Raw genomic sequence first — 17,799 nt, 5'->3', positions numbered from 1 at the left:
CTGAGTAACAACAGAGGAAGGGATTGTATTAAGAGTTTAAAATCTGAGTTTGCAGAAGGCTTTGGATGACAGTGAAAGCCCAAAATTCATGTAGAGGGCCACAGGTGGACTAAGATTCCATAGATTTCCTTGGTTCAGTGACCAAAGGTGTGAATACTCTTATCCTTAGACAGTGTACTGGAAAGCAGATTACTGCAGAAATAAAACAGAAAAACAAAAAGACCTCACTGCCAGGGAACCGACACCAGCTCAAAGGGATGCTATGGCAGGTAGAACTGTGAGTTTCCGGGACTGTAGCTCTCTCTCTCTTTCTTTTTTTTATTTTAAAGATGATCTATTTAATTAGAGTAGACTGATCCATACATGGTCCAAGAAAACTCAAATAGCCAACCAAATATAATCAGATGTTAAAGACTGGTCTTCAAACATCATAGCCAATGATGCCTCGTTTGCCTATCATCTCGCTAATATAAAACCTCATCCACACTTCAGTGGCCACCAAACCATTCAGCAGAGTTGCCTGAACTGTGAGCTGTTTGAAGCCACCAGTCTTAGCACGACTGACTGTTTTTACAGCCTCTGACTAGCTGCAGGTATCTAGGCAGGAGGTGGAGGGACCAGCTCCACCCTGGCATAGTGCCAACATGTGGCCAATCGAGGGGAATTAAGTCACAGCAGCTTTCACCACCCCCAGGGCCTTCCCCACCAGGTCACGGATAAACTGGGCCATGGTTCTAGGAGAAAAAGCCCGTGGCCTGAAACAGCCAGTTGAATGTCACCTCGGGGAAGCTGTAACTCTTTACAGGATCAGAAAACCCCATCTTTCTCCCGAGGAGTGGCTGTGGTTTCAAACATGGGATCTTGCGGACTACCGCCCAACTTGTAACCAGTACACCAGCAGAGTGCCCACTGCAGATACAGCTAGGTTACAATTTAACATCTTACCATTTGTTTGCTCATTTGACCCATTTTCTAATATGTTAAGTTTTTATTATTCTCTGCTTTCTTTTGGATTGAGGTTTTTCTATGTTTTGTTTTGCTGTTGTTGTGGGGGTCTTTTTGGTAAGATTTACTTTATAAGAAACTCAGGGTGCAGAAATCTATAGAGACAGTAACTTGACTAACAGTTTCTCGGGGCTGTGGCAGGGGAGGTGGTGCAGTAAATGGGAGATCATAAAAATGGATACAAGCATGAAGAAATGTTCAAAAGTTGATGGTGGTGATGAATGTTTAACTCTTTTAAAATTACATTTAAAACATTAAATTAAAAAAAACACTGAATTGCATGGTACATAAATTTTATGTCAATAAAACTGTAGGGAAAAAAGAAAAAAAATATCAAGGAATATGTCTTGAAAAGGTATAGGATTTAGTCTTCATGTGTTGAAGTCAAAGCCTCCCCAGGCAGGAGGAGCTGGCTGAGTCCTGCCAGAAGGAAGCACAGACAGTAAGTGAGGTGAACCATAAAGACATGCTGGGTTAAGGAACACAAAAAGTCAGAAAAGCAGAACAGTATGGGTAGCTAAAAGAAAACATTTTCCTCTAAGAAACTGGAAATATCCTAATAAACAAGTCTATGCTAGTCTCATAAAACAAGGAAAATAACGATGTTTGTGTTTTCTAGAGCTTAAGAAAGTTCCACTGATTAATTCAACAAATATTCACTGAACAATAGGTCCTGGGGAAACTCTACTTCTGCTCTGCCCTTAAAAGTTGCTGTTTTGGGTCTACTGGAAATTTCTATGAGATACAAGTAATGATAACAGTCTATTGTATGTACTTGCTATGAAGAAACCTGATCTAATTAGAGGATTAAAGTTTTCTGAGGAAGTCGAGTTTGTACTAAGCCCTAATACGTGAACAAAAGTTAACTACCGTATATTCTCGTGTATAAGCCGAGTGTTTCAGCACAAAAAATGTGCTGAAAACTGGTTACGGCTTATGCATGGGTCAGTGGTACCCCAGCGAGGTATGACATCTCGCTGGGGCCCCCCCAAGGTAACAGGACGAGGGCTCGTTATCTCGCGGGTGATTGCAGTTTCTCAGTTGTTCATTCAAAGCCCCACTGACACTGCTGGGCTTTGAATGTTTATTTACTCGCATCTAACCAATCAGACCCATCCTAGCTGTCTTTGAATAAGCCTTTTAAAGACCGTGTGCAAAGGATGTGGCAAGAATGGAAGTCATCTGGTCAACCCCGACTAACAGAAAGGAAATCCCATGAAGCCTGACAGAGTTAATAGCAAAGTTGGTTCGAGATGCATGGTAAGACATTTCAGAAGACATGGTGCGACGTGCCTTCCAGAAATGTAGTATTAGTAATACTGTGGATGGCAGTGAAGACTGCGTTTTATATGAAAATGACAGCAGTGATGGTGATGATGGCAATCTCAGTGAGGACAGCGTCTATGATGACCTCACAACAGCTGAAGCTGTGCACTGGGATACGGATGATGATGAAGAATCCAGTTTTGAAGGATTTTAACTTTGCATTTTAGCTTGGTTGCTGATTGAGGTCAGGGAATAGTACTCTTAAGGTATTATTGTTGATACCTTATTGTTTTTGTTGAATCTATTTTCCACTTACTGTGCTGGTTTACTAATGTTAAATGACTTGTCCTTTTATTTATGTTTTTTATTTAAAATAAATATTTAAATACATTACCCCGATGTCTCAATTTTTAGTAATTTTATTTTTTGATTATTAAAACTCATCAATAGCTTCTGCATTTTCAACCCTAGGCTTATACTTAAGTCAATCAGTTTTTCTGGTTTCCCAGGTAATAATTAGGTACCTCGGCTTATACTTGGGTCGGCTTATATTCGAGTATATATGGTAAGTAAACTTTTAAAAAGAAGAAACTAAGTGCAGATGTGGGAGAGGAAGTGTTCCAATGGGCAAGAAGAACAAAGAGAAAGACCATGAATTGAAAAGCATACCTCTGTAAGGACTTAGGGAAGGGCAGTCTACTTAGAAGGACACCGTGGGGGAAGAGATAACAGTGTATGAAATGAGGCTGAGAGGCAATCGAGAGGTCTTGGCTTTAGTCTTCATTCCACATGAAAGAGAAGCCATTGAAAGCCTTTAAAGGAAGCCACTTTCAGAGGAAAGACTAGAAGAAAATTCAAATACAGAGATCACACAAATTTTCACCAAAGTAGGCATTTGGAGGTTTCTTAGTGTAAAGAAAACTTTCCAGTGGCATCAATTTATCTCCTCTCTTTACCTGGCAGGGGTTGGGCAACGGACAACTAGTTCAGAGTTCAGACACCAAAACAGGTGTCTGAGCTCCTGGAGGAGGAGGGAAATGCCTTTCAACTGCTGGCCACACGGAAACTTCTTACCTTTAAACTGCTGGCCACAGGGAAAACAGGTAAGTATATGTAGTATTCTCTGGGAATTTTTATATTTATAAATTTGTCAGCTTACAAATTTGGTCTGTAAATTAATAACTTTAAGATATCCTACTTAGAACAAAAGGGGTCATTTTAAAATAATAGAACCTGATTTTTAATTTAAACCTATTATGATTAAAAAACAAAACAATGAACTTTAATAGAAGCTCCAAAGTAGTTAAGCATTAGAGAAAAGTAACTTATTAATTTATTTACTTATTGATTCAAGTAACTGGACTATAATAACACTACCCGCTTCTATCATACTAACTGTATCTTGGTGCTTTGGTGAAGAGGGAGGAGACTCATTTTCAGGAAAGCTGGGTTTTGAGGCAGTTGGAGATTCCTATAAGAAATAAGTAATGAAAACGTTACTCTATTTTATTAATTGTATTTCTCCCTCTACTCACAGTGAGAGAGCTTAAGATGGGATGCTAAGAAAATTCTTTTCTTCTAGGTTTTCCTTCCACGGTGAGCTTAGTAACTGATACTATAAACTAATTTTTAAAATTCAGATATTTTAAAAAGGTTATAATACTGGTGGTATCTTCTATACCATTTACAGTGAATTTTAAGTACTACATTTATCATTATACCATAATTCAAAATGAATTACACATGTTGCTTTAAAATGTTAACTCAGGGTGCATCAACTATACTTAAAACAGGTAAAAATCTAAGAGCTTGTGGACAAATATGTAATAGTCACTATATTAATTTGCTCTTGATCTGATGGAAATGAGTATCTATCATTAGTTATAAAAATGACTTGGGAACTGCCAGAAGAAATCTATTTAAGTCGACAGCTACATTAAGAATTAAACTATTATTAGTATAAAACATAATTCATAGCTAACTTTCTAATGACTAGAAATTAACAACATATTATGCAAGTTAGAAATCAAATTTAAGGGTTAATCATTTTTTAAAATAACTTTTATTCATAACTCTTTAAGATTATAAAAGCAAATGAATAATTTTAGCAATTCTTTATCAATATTAAAACATATATTTCTATTACAAAATATTTAAAAGATTATTTCATGGAAGATAAGGCCAAAAAATCAATTTTTATTTTTGCCTAAACAGCCTACCTCTCCATTTAAATTCCATAGGATTTATAAAACAGAAACTCTACCTACATTGTAATAAAAATATACAGGGAAAACCTTGTAAAGGACAAGCTTACAAATCAAACAACCAAGGCCAATATTAACCATCATATTACCCCAAGCCCTCCCCAAGACCGTAAGTACTATTACTCAAGAAAATATTAAAATCATATAAAAATATCTTTACAATAAATAAATCGTGTTAATGTCTAAATTTCTGTTTATTGTTGTATACTGTCAGGTTGATTCTGATTCTGAATGACTCAGAGAACTTCTTAGGCTGAAACTTTATGAGAGCAAACTGCGACATCTTTCTCCCGACAGGAGACTGGTGGATTCAACCTGCCAACTTCAGTTAGCAACCAAGCACTTGTCCATTGGACAAAAAAAGCTCAAATTCTACTCATTTCTGACAGTTTCAGATGCTTCCTTTTTCAAAATGTGCTCACTTGAAAAGAGGGTTCAACTAAATTAAAAGTATCTTGGAAAAGGAGGAACCCACAAAACATGTTATTGAATAAAATTATTAGTTTCCCCATAGCATTTAGCAGTCCTGTAGAAAAAAAACTATATAGAGGAATAATTTATATAAAAATTATTATAAATAAGAAATTAGTTTGCATTTATTTGTATTTATTTATAAATATATGTGAATATGTATTTCTTATATATCTATGATTTCATTTTTGTAAAAACCAGACATAAGCACACACACACACATACACATCAACCTCTTCCAAGGTTATCTGACAACTGAATTAGGGTCAATGTCATCTTATTTGCTATACAATACTAGGTTTCTTTGATTAAACTTCAAGTTTTACACATCTTGCCCCGTACCACATATTATCAAGCTAATTTGTTTCTGATATAGTCCCTCTTTTATAACTTCAAAGACTGCAAATAACCTTTCTTAAGAAAGTATATTTTAGGCGATGATAATAAATAGGTAAATTTACTTAGTAAAGCAATTACCAATGGATTCATTTTTAAAGAGGAAAGTGAAGAAAAAAAGTCTTACTAAAAACAGTAAATCTCTATTCTAAAAAAAACATGTTACTACAACTTGGAAATAATCACACCAAAAAATAAATAAAAGTATTAAGAAGTTCATGTAAATTATTCTACGCAATAGAAAGAAGTGAGTTTCAAGAGGGATTGAAAAGGAGTAAAAAAATTTTAATACCCCATCACCACACTTAACATCCTTGTTCTTAACTGATTTTACCCTAGGCACTATATATGATTATTTAAGAACCTTCTGGATATACTGAATTTATGGAAATTGTCCTAATTAAAAATTCCAGGAATCGTCTCTTCCTAGATTAATCTCAATCCTAACATTTTCAAGTTTAACATATTTTTAAATACAACTTTAATTGAATATTCTTTGTATATACACTATTCAACTGCATAACAACTTTACGGAATAGAAACTAGAAATTAATATACTACTTTAACTATTAGACTATCCATTTTATAAATTTTATCAAGATTATTTATACAACTGCACAAAATCCAATCTTGTAATTCAACAAAGACCAATTTTGTAGTCACTTGCAGTACTAAAGAAAATATACTTGTTTTCATGGGTCAGTTCAGAGAAGTTTAAAGAGATTTATGACTGAAATTATTCACACTCAGATAAGTATGGCTTCGGGGAGTTCATTCTGTTTCATTAAAAAATATGTGAGAAAAATACGTCAAATCTATTAATTATGGTAAAAGAGTAAAAAAAGTAAAAAAGGTTCTTCAGTGACAGTATCTTTGTGAAAGAATGTCATTTTGGGGTGTTACCACACTGTCACATTACTATGTCTGATAGTCCTCAAATTCGCACTATTTTCCTGCCCAGCCTCAAACTAAAGCCCCTATGTAACAGATACAACTGCTTGAAGAGTTAAGAGCTTATGGTCTGCCCATTCTGATGTTCCCACCACACTTTATTTCCTTCTGAGAGAGAGCACATTCCTTGTCAGATTGATAAAGCACTTTGATGTTTTTCAGGAAGTGGTTTAAAGTGTTGAAGGAGAGGGAGTAAGGATTCCAATCATCTTTGGGATGGGGAGAAATAATTAGATGTACTCACTACAAAGCCTCCTACAGACTGAAGACAAATCAAAGGGAAAACCAATGTAACTTTTAAATGCAGTACACCAGCCCTCCCTCATACGCCTGCCCCCCCCCCACAAAAAAAGGGTGTAGGTTATTAGGCTGAAATGTTATCAATGTGTTTATCATTAAGCAATTGTGAAAAAAAATAATCAAACATTTTCAAAACAAAAACTTTCTCCATAAGTTGATGCTAAAGACAATATAAGAATGATCACCAAGCTATGAGGTTCTGCAAAGGAGAAATATGGGAAAAGTTATAGTTCAGCACATATGCAAATAAAAAACTTCAACTGATTTATAACAAAATATTTTATCAAAGAACAAATCATAACAATCAGTAACACTACCATGCAATGAGCTATATTAGTTAGTACAAATGGCTAGAGTTCATTATACAATATAACATACAAAGAACTTATAAAATTGTCAACAAATTTCTGAGAAAGTCCTACCTTGTCATTGGTGTCTAATACAATGGTGCTGTGTCTCCACTTTGTTAATACTATTGGTTCTTGTAGCCGCCTGTCCAGGCTCCTACTTTTAATTATTTCCCTTTGCTGCTGGGATGAAGCATTGTACTGAAGAGAACAAAACAGACCTCATAAATAACAGAAACAACACAAGACTTTCACAAAGTTCATCCTATTACAGTATTGTCAGTTTTCTAGCCTTAGCTTTTCATCTTCAACCAGCACTGTAACAACTGGCAAGATCATGCACACTGGTGTTAGATACAACTATGTTCTCGTTGGCAAAAAGTTTAATCTCCTTAAGCCGATACTTCCTCAATTATAAAACAGAAATAGCAGAAACATTCTCTCACTGAATTGTTATGAGGCTGAAACAAACTATAAAAGTGCCATCGTGGTGCTGACAGTAGGCTCATATGAATAAACCGTAACTATCCTAACATAAAATGAAGCCATAGAATAAACAAAAACATATTGTTGAGAATGAGGGGGGTTGGGGCCGAGATCCAAAGCCCATCTGTAGACAATGGAGCAATCCCCCCCCCATAGAGGGATCACAGGGAAGGGATGAGTCAACCAGGGTGCAGTAAAGCCTTGATGAAAAACACTATATTCTTCTGGTTCCTTGAGGCTTCCTCACCCTCCACTAGCATGATCCCAGTGCTGCTTCTCAGTTCAGACTAGACTGGAACATGTACACGGCTATAGATAAGAGAATGGAGTTCATGACACACAGAATCCAGGAACAGGAGTGGGACTAGTGATACCAGAAGGGTAGAGGACAGTAGGGAGAGGAAAGGAGAAAGAGGGAACCAATCACAGTGATCGACACATAACCACACACCCCTCTCCAGGGGACAGAACAATAGGAAACACGGGGGGATGAAGACGGCGGTCAGTGTAAGATATGAAAGTAATAACAATGTACAATCTATCACGGGGCTATGAGGGTGGGGGAGGGGGAGCAAAAAAAGAGGAGCTGGTACCAAGGGCTCAACAGAAAGTCAACGTCTAGAAAAGAAGGAAGGCAGCAGATGTACAAATTCACCTGATGGAAGCGATGGATGGACTGTGACAAGAGTTATAAGATCACACCCCCCCCCCAATAAAATGATCTATTAAAATAAACTTTTAAAAATGAGGCTGGGGGAGGGTCGATGGAGGACGATATAAGATACGGAATAGTAATCTATAACTTATCAAGGGTGTGTGAAGGAAAGTGGGTAGGGAAGGGAGGGGGAAGAAATGGGGATCTGATAACAGGGGCTCAAGTGGGAAAAGAATGCTTTGAAAATGATGATGGTGGCATATGTGCAAATGTGCTTGACACACTGGATGATAAGAGATGTAAGAGCCCCCAATGAAGTATTTTTAAATTTTAACTAATTATTAAAAATTAGGCCATAGGTAAGTTCTTTTTTAAGGTTTCTTCTACTTCTAAAATCTACATGAACTCAATGTTTTGGTTATCTTTAGGAATAATGCCTATACATTCCATGATGCTCACCTTCCCGACACAACCGCTGAAGACAAATGGGTGCATAAGCAAATATGGTGAAGAAAGTTATGGTGCCCGGCTATCAAAAGATGTAGCATCTGGGGTCTTAAAGGCTTGAAGGTAAACAAGCAATCATCCAGCTCAGAAGTAACTAAGCCCACATGGAAGAAGCACACCAGCCTGTGTGATCATGAAGTGTCAAAGGGATAAAAAACACACACACACACACACCATAGAGAATGAGGGGGAGTGCAGCTTGGGGAACCAAAGCCCATCTGTGGGCAACTGGACATCCCCTTACAGAAGGGTCACAGGGAGACTAGCCAGTCAGGGTGCAGTGTAGCAATGATGAAACATACAACTTTCCTCTAGTTCCTAAATGCTTCCTCCCCACCTCCCACCCCCACTATCATGATCTCAATTCTACCCTACAAATCTGGCTAGATCAAAGGATGTACACTGGTACAGATAAGAAACACAAGGAATCCAGGACAAATGGTATCTTCAGGACCAAAGGTGAGGCTGGCGATACCAGGAGAATGGAGGGAAGGTGGGGTAGAAAGGGGGAACCGATTACAAGGATCTATATACAACCTCCTCCCTGGGGGACGCACAAAAGAAAAGTAGGTGAAGAGAGAGGTCAGACAGTGTATAAAATACACCTCCCAATTGAAGATCATGGTATGAGGGTATTTCACAAAGTATTGCTACATTAAAAACCTCTAACAAACAAAATTAGCAAATGTGAAACTATTGTTTCTCAATGTATCTTCTATCTGGGTCTTTACAGTTCTGAAGCCCATGCTCTCACCTCTCAAACCCTTTCCTGAAGAGAAGAACGGAAAGTGGTTTGTGCTTAAGGGATTTTCGGCATCTTTCGAGATCAGCACATGGACTTCCCTGCTGCCGATTTTTTTTCAGTATGGTATGTTTCTATAATAGTTATGAGGTGGGCTAATGGGCTGGGGCAGAGACATCTAAAAACAGGGGTTTAAGCAGATAAATGTTTAAGTTCCCCCCACGTAACAGTACAGAAGTAGGCAAGGATGGCTCTGTTCCAGAGGTCATTCAAGGATACAGATTCCTTCTGCTGTTGTGCAGCCAAGGTGTTGCTCTCAACCACATGATTAAAGCTAGCTCAGGGCACTATGCCTCTGTTAGGGCTAAAAAAAAGAAGGGAGGAAAAAGAGAAGGTAGATGATGTGTAACTTTTTTAAAAAAATCCAAAACATGGCCTGGTTTTCCAGGTCACCTATCACTGCTTACTTCCTACTGAGCTGCGGAATCTAGTTTCAGTTGAGAAGTCATATACCTAGCAAAACTGGACATTTTATTATGAAAAAGAAAGAGTAACTACTGAGGAATGATTAGTAGGTTTATCGCTACAACTTATAGTAAGAGATTTTCAAATTTTAAAGAATTCCTGCTATAAATCCTCCTTGATCAAATTCAATTTGCCAACAGTTTATTCCTGAAGTTTTAAATTCATGTTCAAAATTAATCTGATTTGTAATTTTCTGTACTTTTTAACATGTCACTCCTATAAATACATTTTGATAGCTATATATATATCTATATATCTATATTTCATTCAGAGAGAGGTACTATAAATGGTATTGGTTTTAGTCTAAGGTTACAGTAACCCAAGAAATACAAGTGGGGTAGGGTAGCTTTCTCTCTTATAATCAGTTCCATGGAAAGTTTTAGAAGTTCACAAATAAAAGCTTTTGAAACAGTTATCTTTGGAGACAATCTTTTTTATTATTCATTTTATTTCTTAATTGATCATTAACTTATTGGGGGTTTGTCATGTCTTTGAAACAAATGTGCTATTTTATATTTTTCCCTAGTTATTTATTCCACTCTTCTAAAGTTTATTGGCATATTAGTCACATTGTTCCTCTAAACAACTTAAAAAAAAGTTCTGTTAATTTTAGATTCACAGAGAACTGGCCAAACTGTAGCGCTCTCTCAACAATGGCTTGTTTCATCAAGCTACGTTTGCTCAGGTTTCGACAACGACACTGTGTGAGGGGGCTTCAAAGGCTCATAGAAAAACATGACTATATTGTAATTCTATTTTCCTATGAGACTAGTACAACCATCCTATCAGGACATTGATATGGGTGCAATGCTGCTAGCCAAACTACAGACCTTATATATGTGCCAACAGCTTTCACATCTACTTTTTTCCCCTGGTTATAGTTACATGGAATTTTTACCACATCCATAAAATAAGTCACCCTTTCCATGAGGATGCAGAACTGTTCCATCAGCACGAGGACACTACCTCATACAAACCTCTGACAGGTACACCCTCCCACCAATCCTAACCCCTGACAACTGCTGACCCGCTCTCTATCATTAAATTTTGTCATTTCAAGAAAGTTATATAAATGAAATTGCCTAGAACGTAATCTCATGGGATTGGATTTTTTTCATTCAGCACAGGGTCTTCACATTAACCCACACTATGTATCCCAACTGTTCATCTGTTTTCCTTGCTGAGTAGTATTCCAAGATTGTGCATTCCATTCAGTGTTTATCCATTCTTAGTGATACAAATAAAGCTGCTAAGTACATTCATGTGAGGATTTGGTGTAAACACACGTATTCGTGTCTCTCAGCTAAATACCCAGAAGACTGCTGAGTCATCTGAGTAGCATGTTTACTTTTATACGAAACTGTCCAATTGTTTTCAAAAGTAACTAAATTACCTTCCATTCCCATCGACCAGAGTAGGAAAGATCTAGTTTCTCTGGTATTAAATACCTTTTTGTTGTTGTTGTTGTCGTTTATGTTAGTCAGTCTAGCATAAGCTTGTATTAACTTGGTATAGCCTGTCTGAACACGATCTAGTTTGAAGCACTAAGACAGATAACACATCAGTTTGAAAAGAGCCTCAATTAGAACAAGGTGAATTCTGCTGTAACATAAGAACAAAGATTAAATTTATGGTAAAACTTAGGTGGAAGAAAGGTGAAAACATTGATGTTTTACTAAAAGTTTGTGGAAACCATGTTTCCAAGGAAGTCAGTTTATAAATGCACATTTGTTTTAAGAAAGGTCAAGGTGATGGTAAAAGTGATGCTCCCAGCAATAGACCATCTACGTCAATTTGCAAGGAAAATGATTGTGCCTAAATGAATAGGATGTAAAATTACCAGGTGAAACAATAGCCAACACCAAAGACATCTCAATTTGTTTAGCTTACACAATTCTGACTGAAACAATTAAAATTGAGCAAACTTTCTGTTGGATGAGTATCAAAATGGCTATGCCCAGATTAGCTGCACTCAAGAGCAGAGTTTTCCATGCAAATTCTAACAGCAAGATCTAGATCCCCAGCATTTCTTTGAAGGACTGTAGCAGGAGACAAAACATGGCTTTCTCAGTACAGTTCTGAAGGTTAAAAAAAAAAAAAGAGAGATAAAAGTGGTCCAGTGAAAGCAAAAGTGGGCCGGTCAAGCGCAAAGATGACGGCAAGTTTGGGGAATGTTCAAGCCATTTAATTTGTTGACTTTCCGGAGGGCCAAAGAACCATAACATCTGCTTATTATGAAAACGTTTTGAGAAAGCTAGTCAAAGCTTGACCAGAAAAACACACAGGAAACCCTTACTAGAATCAGTCCTTTACCACGACAAAGCTTCTGCTCATGTCTAATCAAAAAAGGGAAATTATGCCAGAGTTTTTGTTGTGGTTTTTGTAATCATTTTATTGTGGGCTCATACAACTCTTTATCACAATCCATACTCACATCCACTGTGTCAAGCACAATTGTACATTTGTTGCCATCAGCATTCTCAAAACATTTGCTTTCTCACTTGAGCCCTTGGTAACAGCTCCTCATTTTCCCCCTCCCTCCCCACTCCTTGATAATTTATAAATTATTACTTTGTTATATCTTACACTGTCCGACCTCTCCCTTCACCCATGTTTCTGTTGTCCATCTCCCAGGGAGAAGTTATATGTAGATTCTTGTGATTGGTTCCCCTTTCTACCCCACCATCCCTCCACCCTCCCAGTATCACCACTGGATGCCAGAGTTTCAATGGGAAATCATTAGGCGCTACTTAACAGTGCTGATTTGACTCCTTATGACTTTTGTTTCCTAATCACAATAAATCTTCAATGGGCATCCATTTTTCTTCAGTTTATATGTAAAAAAGGCTGCATTGTTATAATTAGATCCCCAAGACCCTCAGAGTTTTTTATGGATGGACTAAATGACTAAAATCAATGCTTACATAAGTGACCTGACTTTGATGGAATTTATATTAAGAAATAAAGTTTATATATTTATTTTTATATTTTAATTCCATTTTCCATGAACTTTTTTTGCAATCTCCTCCCATAAAGTAATTAACCTTTGTGTGTCTATCTTGTATCCCAAAACGTAGCTATTATTCATTTATTGGGTCTATGAGGGTTTTTTGTTTTTTAGATGAATTGGGTCTTGTTTTTTATTTTAACAGAAAATCATTTCACCTTCTGGTGAAACCAAACCAAACCCACTGCCGTTGAGTTAATTCCAATTCAATGCAATCCTGTAGATGGTACAGGACAAATCAGACCTGCCCTATCATGTTTCCAAGGCTGCAAATCTTTATGGAGGCAGGCGGCCATACCTTTCTCCCATACAGCAGCTGGTGGGTTCAAATGACTGACCTTAAGGCTAGCAGCCTAGCACTCAACCTTTGTTGTAGTGAACTTATGCAGCCATTGGGCTATGAACCTCATGGCTGGCAGTTCAAAACTATGAGCATCTTCTTGGGAGAAAGACTGGGCTTACTACTCCCATAAATAGTTGTAGGATACAAAAAGACTGTTCCCCAGCTCGACTCCCCTAAATATAATGTTAGACCTAGGACACTGCAACTAATGGTAAATGATTGTCAAGTTATCTCCCTGAAGACTCCAGCCATTCAGAGCAAGCAGACACCATTGTTTTTCCCACAGAGGTGGGGCTCACTCACTCCCTGCTGTTAAGGTCAGTGTCTTGCTTCCCCTGAAAGCTTGGCTAACTAGTCTCCAGCTCTAGGGCAATTAAGGTTAGGCTGCCATCATGAACCTAGGATCCACCCATCTTGTCACATGTATATCCTTAATCCCTCCTCTTCCTATAGCTTGTGTACCCCTAGCTCATCCCCCTCCCATTACTGTATTACCTATAGTACAACCCCTTCCTGTGACGTATGTCTTTACCTATAAATAGGGGGCTGCATATCCCCAAAGATAGATAAGCCTTGGTTAGCAATAAATCTCTCTCCCCTGCCTTCTCGGCCTGTGCTGTGCGCAGACCTGGCTGTTGAGATCATGGCCATCCAGGAGATGAACATGTTACCATGTGTCTGACTTCTTTATTTTACTCTCTCCTATCTTTCTCATTCTCTATGACTTTATTGCGCTTACTGAACCCATGATTAGTTGTGGGGGAAACACACAGGAGGTCACTATGAGTCAGCACTGACTTAATGGCAGTGAGCTTGCTGAAGTGGGTACTTTCAGTACTAAACTGAGAACAGACATATGAAGGGACTTCAAATAGTTCCTGAATAAATGGAATTTTATCACAAGCTTTTCGAAGTGCCCTCAGACTTCCATTATTTCCAATTCTAAGGGGAAAATATTCTATCTTCCAGGGATAACTATTGTTTACCTATAAGTTTTTGGGGTAGATTCCCTTTTATTTCTAGTTTGTTAGTTTCGTCACTAATGAGTGAGCATCGGATTTTGTCAAATGCTTTTGCTATTGCAACTGAGACTGTGTAGTTTTTCTTCTTTGGACTATGATTGTTGTTAAGTACCGTCAAGTTGGTTCCAACTCATAGCAACCCTGTGTAGAACAGAAGGGAACACTTCCTGGTCTTGCATCTTACTCATAATTGGTATGTTTGAGGCTATTCTGCAGCCACTATGTCAACCCACCTTGTCAACGGTCTTCCTCCGAAGAGCTGATATTGAGGGCTCAAGTAGAAAGCTAATGTTTTGAGACTGATGATGGCAACAAATGCACAAATGTGCTTGACACAATGGATGGATGTATGGATTGGGATAAGAATTGTACGAGCCCCCAATAAAATGGTTTATTTCCTCCTTTTTGCTGACCCTCTTACTTTAGCAAACAGGATAGGATGTCCTTTTGCAGGAACTGGTCTCTCCTGATAATATGTATGAAATACATGAGATGAAAAGCTCACTGTTCTTGATTCTAAAGAGCATTCTGGCTCTACTTCTTCCAAGGCAGATATGTGTCTGTCCTTCTGTCAGTCCACGGTACTTCCAATATTCTTTGCTAGCACCATCTGAGACTGTTAGTATGGTGGATCACCAAGACTGAGTTTTGAGTAATAGATCTGCTTTACATTGGGAGTGGACTTGGTATGCCGTGAATAATCCTTTTTATATATTACAGGATTCTGTGTGCTAATATTTTCTTAAGAAGTTTGTCTTGAAGGATACAAATTTATCAAAAGAAAAACTTATTTTATAATTACTGGGTAAGTATTTTCTTGTGTAGGGTACAAAACTTAAGTCAATTTCCCCTCAGCATACAATAACACATTAAGTAGTGGTTCTAAAACATCTTCCTTGTTATTCCTTTCCTGTATTTTTCATTCCTACTACACTCAACTGACACCCCTTCTTCATATCCCAATTTACAGAAAGATTAAAACATGCCGATCTTCTGATACCTTATCCCACGTATCCAGCTGTGAAAAGAAACAAAACGCTCTCAAAGAACTGAAGACTCATAGTCATGGTCAGGCCGTATTTCCCCAGCTGGAAATCTACTCTCTGAAGTCTTAGATGAACTCTGTCCTTTGCTTCTCTTCTTGCATTCACTCAAGCCACCTCCTTTATATTAGACATTACAATTCTCATGACTTAGGAAAGGACAAGAATTAATAAGGAACTCAATGGAAATATCTGGCCATTTGTTAACATTCCAAACTGCTCCTGTCAGTGTCTCCCTTCACTGGACCTTGACCTCAGACCAACCACTTCTCTTAACCAATCAGAAAACACTGGTGGAAGAGGCAGCTCAACATGAGATTCCACTAGAACTCAACTGAGATTTGTAATACCAGCTAAAGCAAACAAGTCAAGTTTTCAAGTGAAATAAAAATTTTACATTTGTGTTTAAATTATGAAATTAATACATTATTAAAACATTAGTCTTTTATACAATAAATCATTTCAATGAACTCAACTTTTAAGAGGTTTCACTTCTTGTTTCTTCTAAGTCAAGATCAGATCTTATATTTTATTGTTAAGCCTAATACAATGGATCACTTTGTTAAAGAGTTTTAATTGAATAATTGTGTCCCCCACAATATTCCTTCCTAATTCATGCACATCAGATTTCACATATCCCTAACCTTTCCAATAAAATCAGTACATTTTCCTTTCTAATGTAATCAGTTAGTGCCAGGCTTTTGCAGATGGCACTAATTTTGAAAAGCAGTATCTCTGGCATGGTCTATGACTTCTAATATACTTAAAAAATGAAAACATTGTAAATCGTATGAGGCATACTATTACCCCTAAAAGTTGGTGATGGCTACATTAAGCTTGGAATAATATTTTCCTACTTAAAAAGGTATACTAAGAGACAAGTAAATTTAGAAAATAAAATGTCAAGTCATTACATATTCGGTGTTATATAAGTATTGTGAATACTTGGCACAACTTCAATATTTTGGTTTTATCTTGAAAATTGGGTTCTTAAGTGCAAATTAATAATGTTAAAGGGGGAAAAAGAGAGTCCAAAATTGGTCATTATGTTTCATAAATTAAAAAGTGATGTCATATTATGTACAATGTCATCCTACTGCTACCAGGTGTATACTTTCATCAAATAATGTAAGGTCAGATAACATTCACCTAAGGAAGAAAGCACCATTAGTACTAGTTTACTAGATGCGTGTTTCCCAATCTCAATCACTTCAATAACACCTGGTGATATTTTTTCCCTATTCCATGTATCATTTGTACTATGAATATTTTTCTTTATATTGACTTATTTTGACCCTTAAACAATTTTCTTTAAAAACAAAAGCATATGTAACAATTGATATGCTAGATTTGCCTGCCAATTATAGTTTCTTATGTTAAGTTAAAACAATATACCAGTTAAGGTTTAAATGTTTGCATAAATATCACTTAAAATCACCTTAAGAAATAATACCAAACCAAACTCATTGCCATTGGATTCTGCATCATGGCAACCCCATGAGTGTTAAAAAAAAAACTGCACTTCATCGTGTTTCCAATGGCTGTAATCTAAAGGCCTTGACAGGCCTTTCTTTTGCAGCACCACTAAGTGGATTCAAACCACACATCTTTCAGTTAATAGTCAAAATCATTTGTGTGGAGTAGTAAAAGAGGCTGACATGTATGTGAACACTCTGAAACTTACCTTAGATAAAAAACTCGACCCTGGCTCCCTTATCTGGAAAGAGATATCCAACTAGGCCCCAAGAGATCTTAATCACATATTGTATGTCTTAGCCAATGGCTAGTTTAATTACCGTAAACATTTAGATTAAGAGGATAGACTTGAATACTTTCTGTTCTTTCCCATTAAAAAAGGAGATTAAATATTAATACCAACTTCACGTGGAAAACTCAAGATAACTAGACCTTGTTGCTGTTGTTAAGTGCAAGCCTATGAGGCGATGCCAAAACTAGACACTGAATAAGGAAGACAAAAGAAGAACCGCTATCTCTGAATCATGGCGTTATTGACAACCTAGAATAAGATGGCATTATTTGCAAGGAAGAGTTCTTACTCTCAGTTATGATTTTAAGTTAAATCAAAATAATGTGAATATGTGAACAGAAATGATCATCAACACTACATGATAGTGCATATTTTTTTAAATGTAGCCAGTTACAGGATTCTTAATCAATTCTAAAATACTAATCTTGCTACTTATTAAAAATTGAATAAAAATGCAAAACTAAATCTATTTTAAATCATTTTCAGATATTCACTGATGTATTACTGCTAAATAGGAATTTAGTATTAAGGTTTGTTACCTTTGGCAATTCCCATTCTGATCGAGATCCATCTGCACTGTAGTAATATTGTCTACCTTGATCATCAACATGCTTGAGCCACTATGAAAACAGAAAGGTGTAAATGTAATTTAAGTAAAGGTGCTTTCAAGCTGATATAACTAGAGCTATTAGATATGACAC

At 37.0% G+C, this 17,799-nt stretch overlaps 1 protein-coding gene across 5 annotated transcripts in view; it reads right to left on the bottom strand.

Annotated features, from left to right (window-relative positions):
* The window catches only part of ARHGAP12 (Rho GTPase activating protein 12), a 139,372-nt gene that overhangs the window by 43,147 nt on the left and 78,426 nt on the right, over nucleotides 1-17,799 (bottom strand). For 4 of the 5 annotated variants that reach the window (XM_075550328.1, XM_075550330.1, XM_075550331.1 and 1 more), the window contains 3 exons: nucleotides 17,638-17,718; nucleotides 7,076-7,201; nucleotides 3,668-3,742 (listed from right to left, as the gene is read on the bottom strand). In XM_075550328.1, the coding sequence (XP_075406443.1) occupies nucleotides 3,668-3,742; nucleotides 7,076-7,201; nucleotides 17,638-17,718 (282 nt within the window). The remainder of the gene's footprint in view (nucleotides 1-3,667; nucleotides 3,743-7,075; nucleotides 7,202-17,637; nucleotides 17,719-17,799) is intronic. The other variant, XM_075550329.1, reaches the window with a different exon arrangement.

This window comes from Tenrec ecaudatus, chromosome 5, assembly GCF_050624435.1.
Source record: "Tenrec ecaudatus isolate mTenEca1 chromosome 5, mTenEca1.hap1, whole genome shotgun sequence".
NCBI lineage: Eukaryota > Metazoa > Chordata > Mammalia > Afrosoricida > Tenrecidae > Tenrec > Tenrec ecaudatus.
Note: the sequence above shows the minus strand (reverse complement) of the source record. Positions and strands in the feature narration are given on the sequence as shown.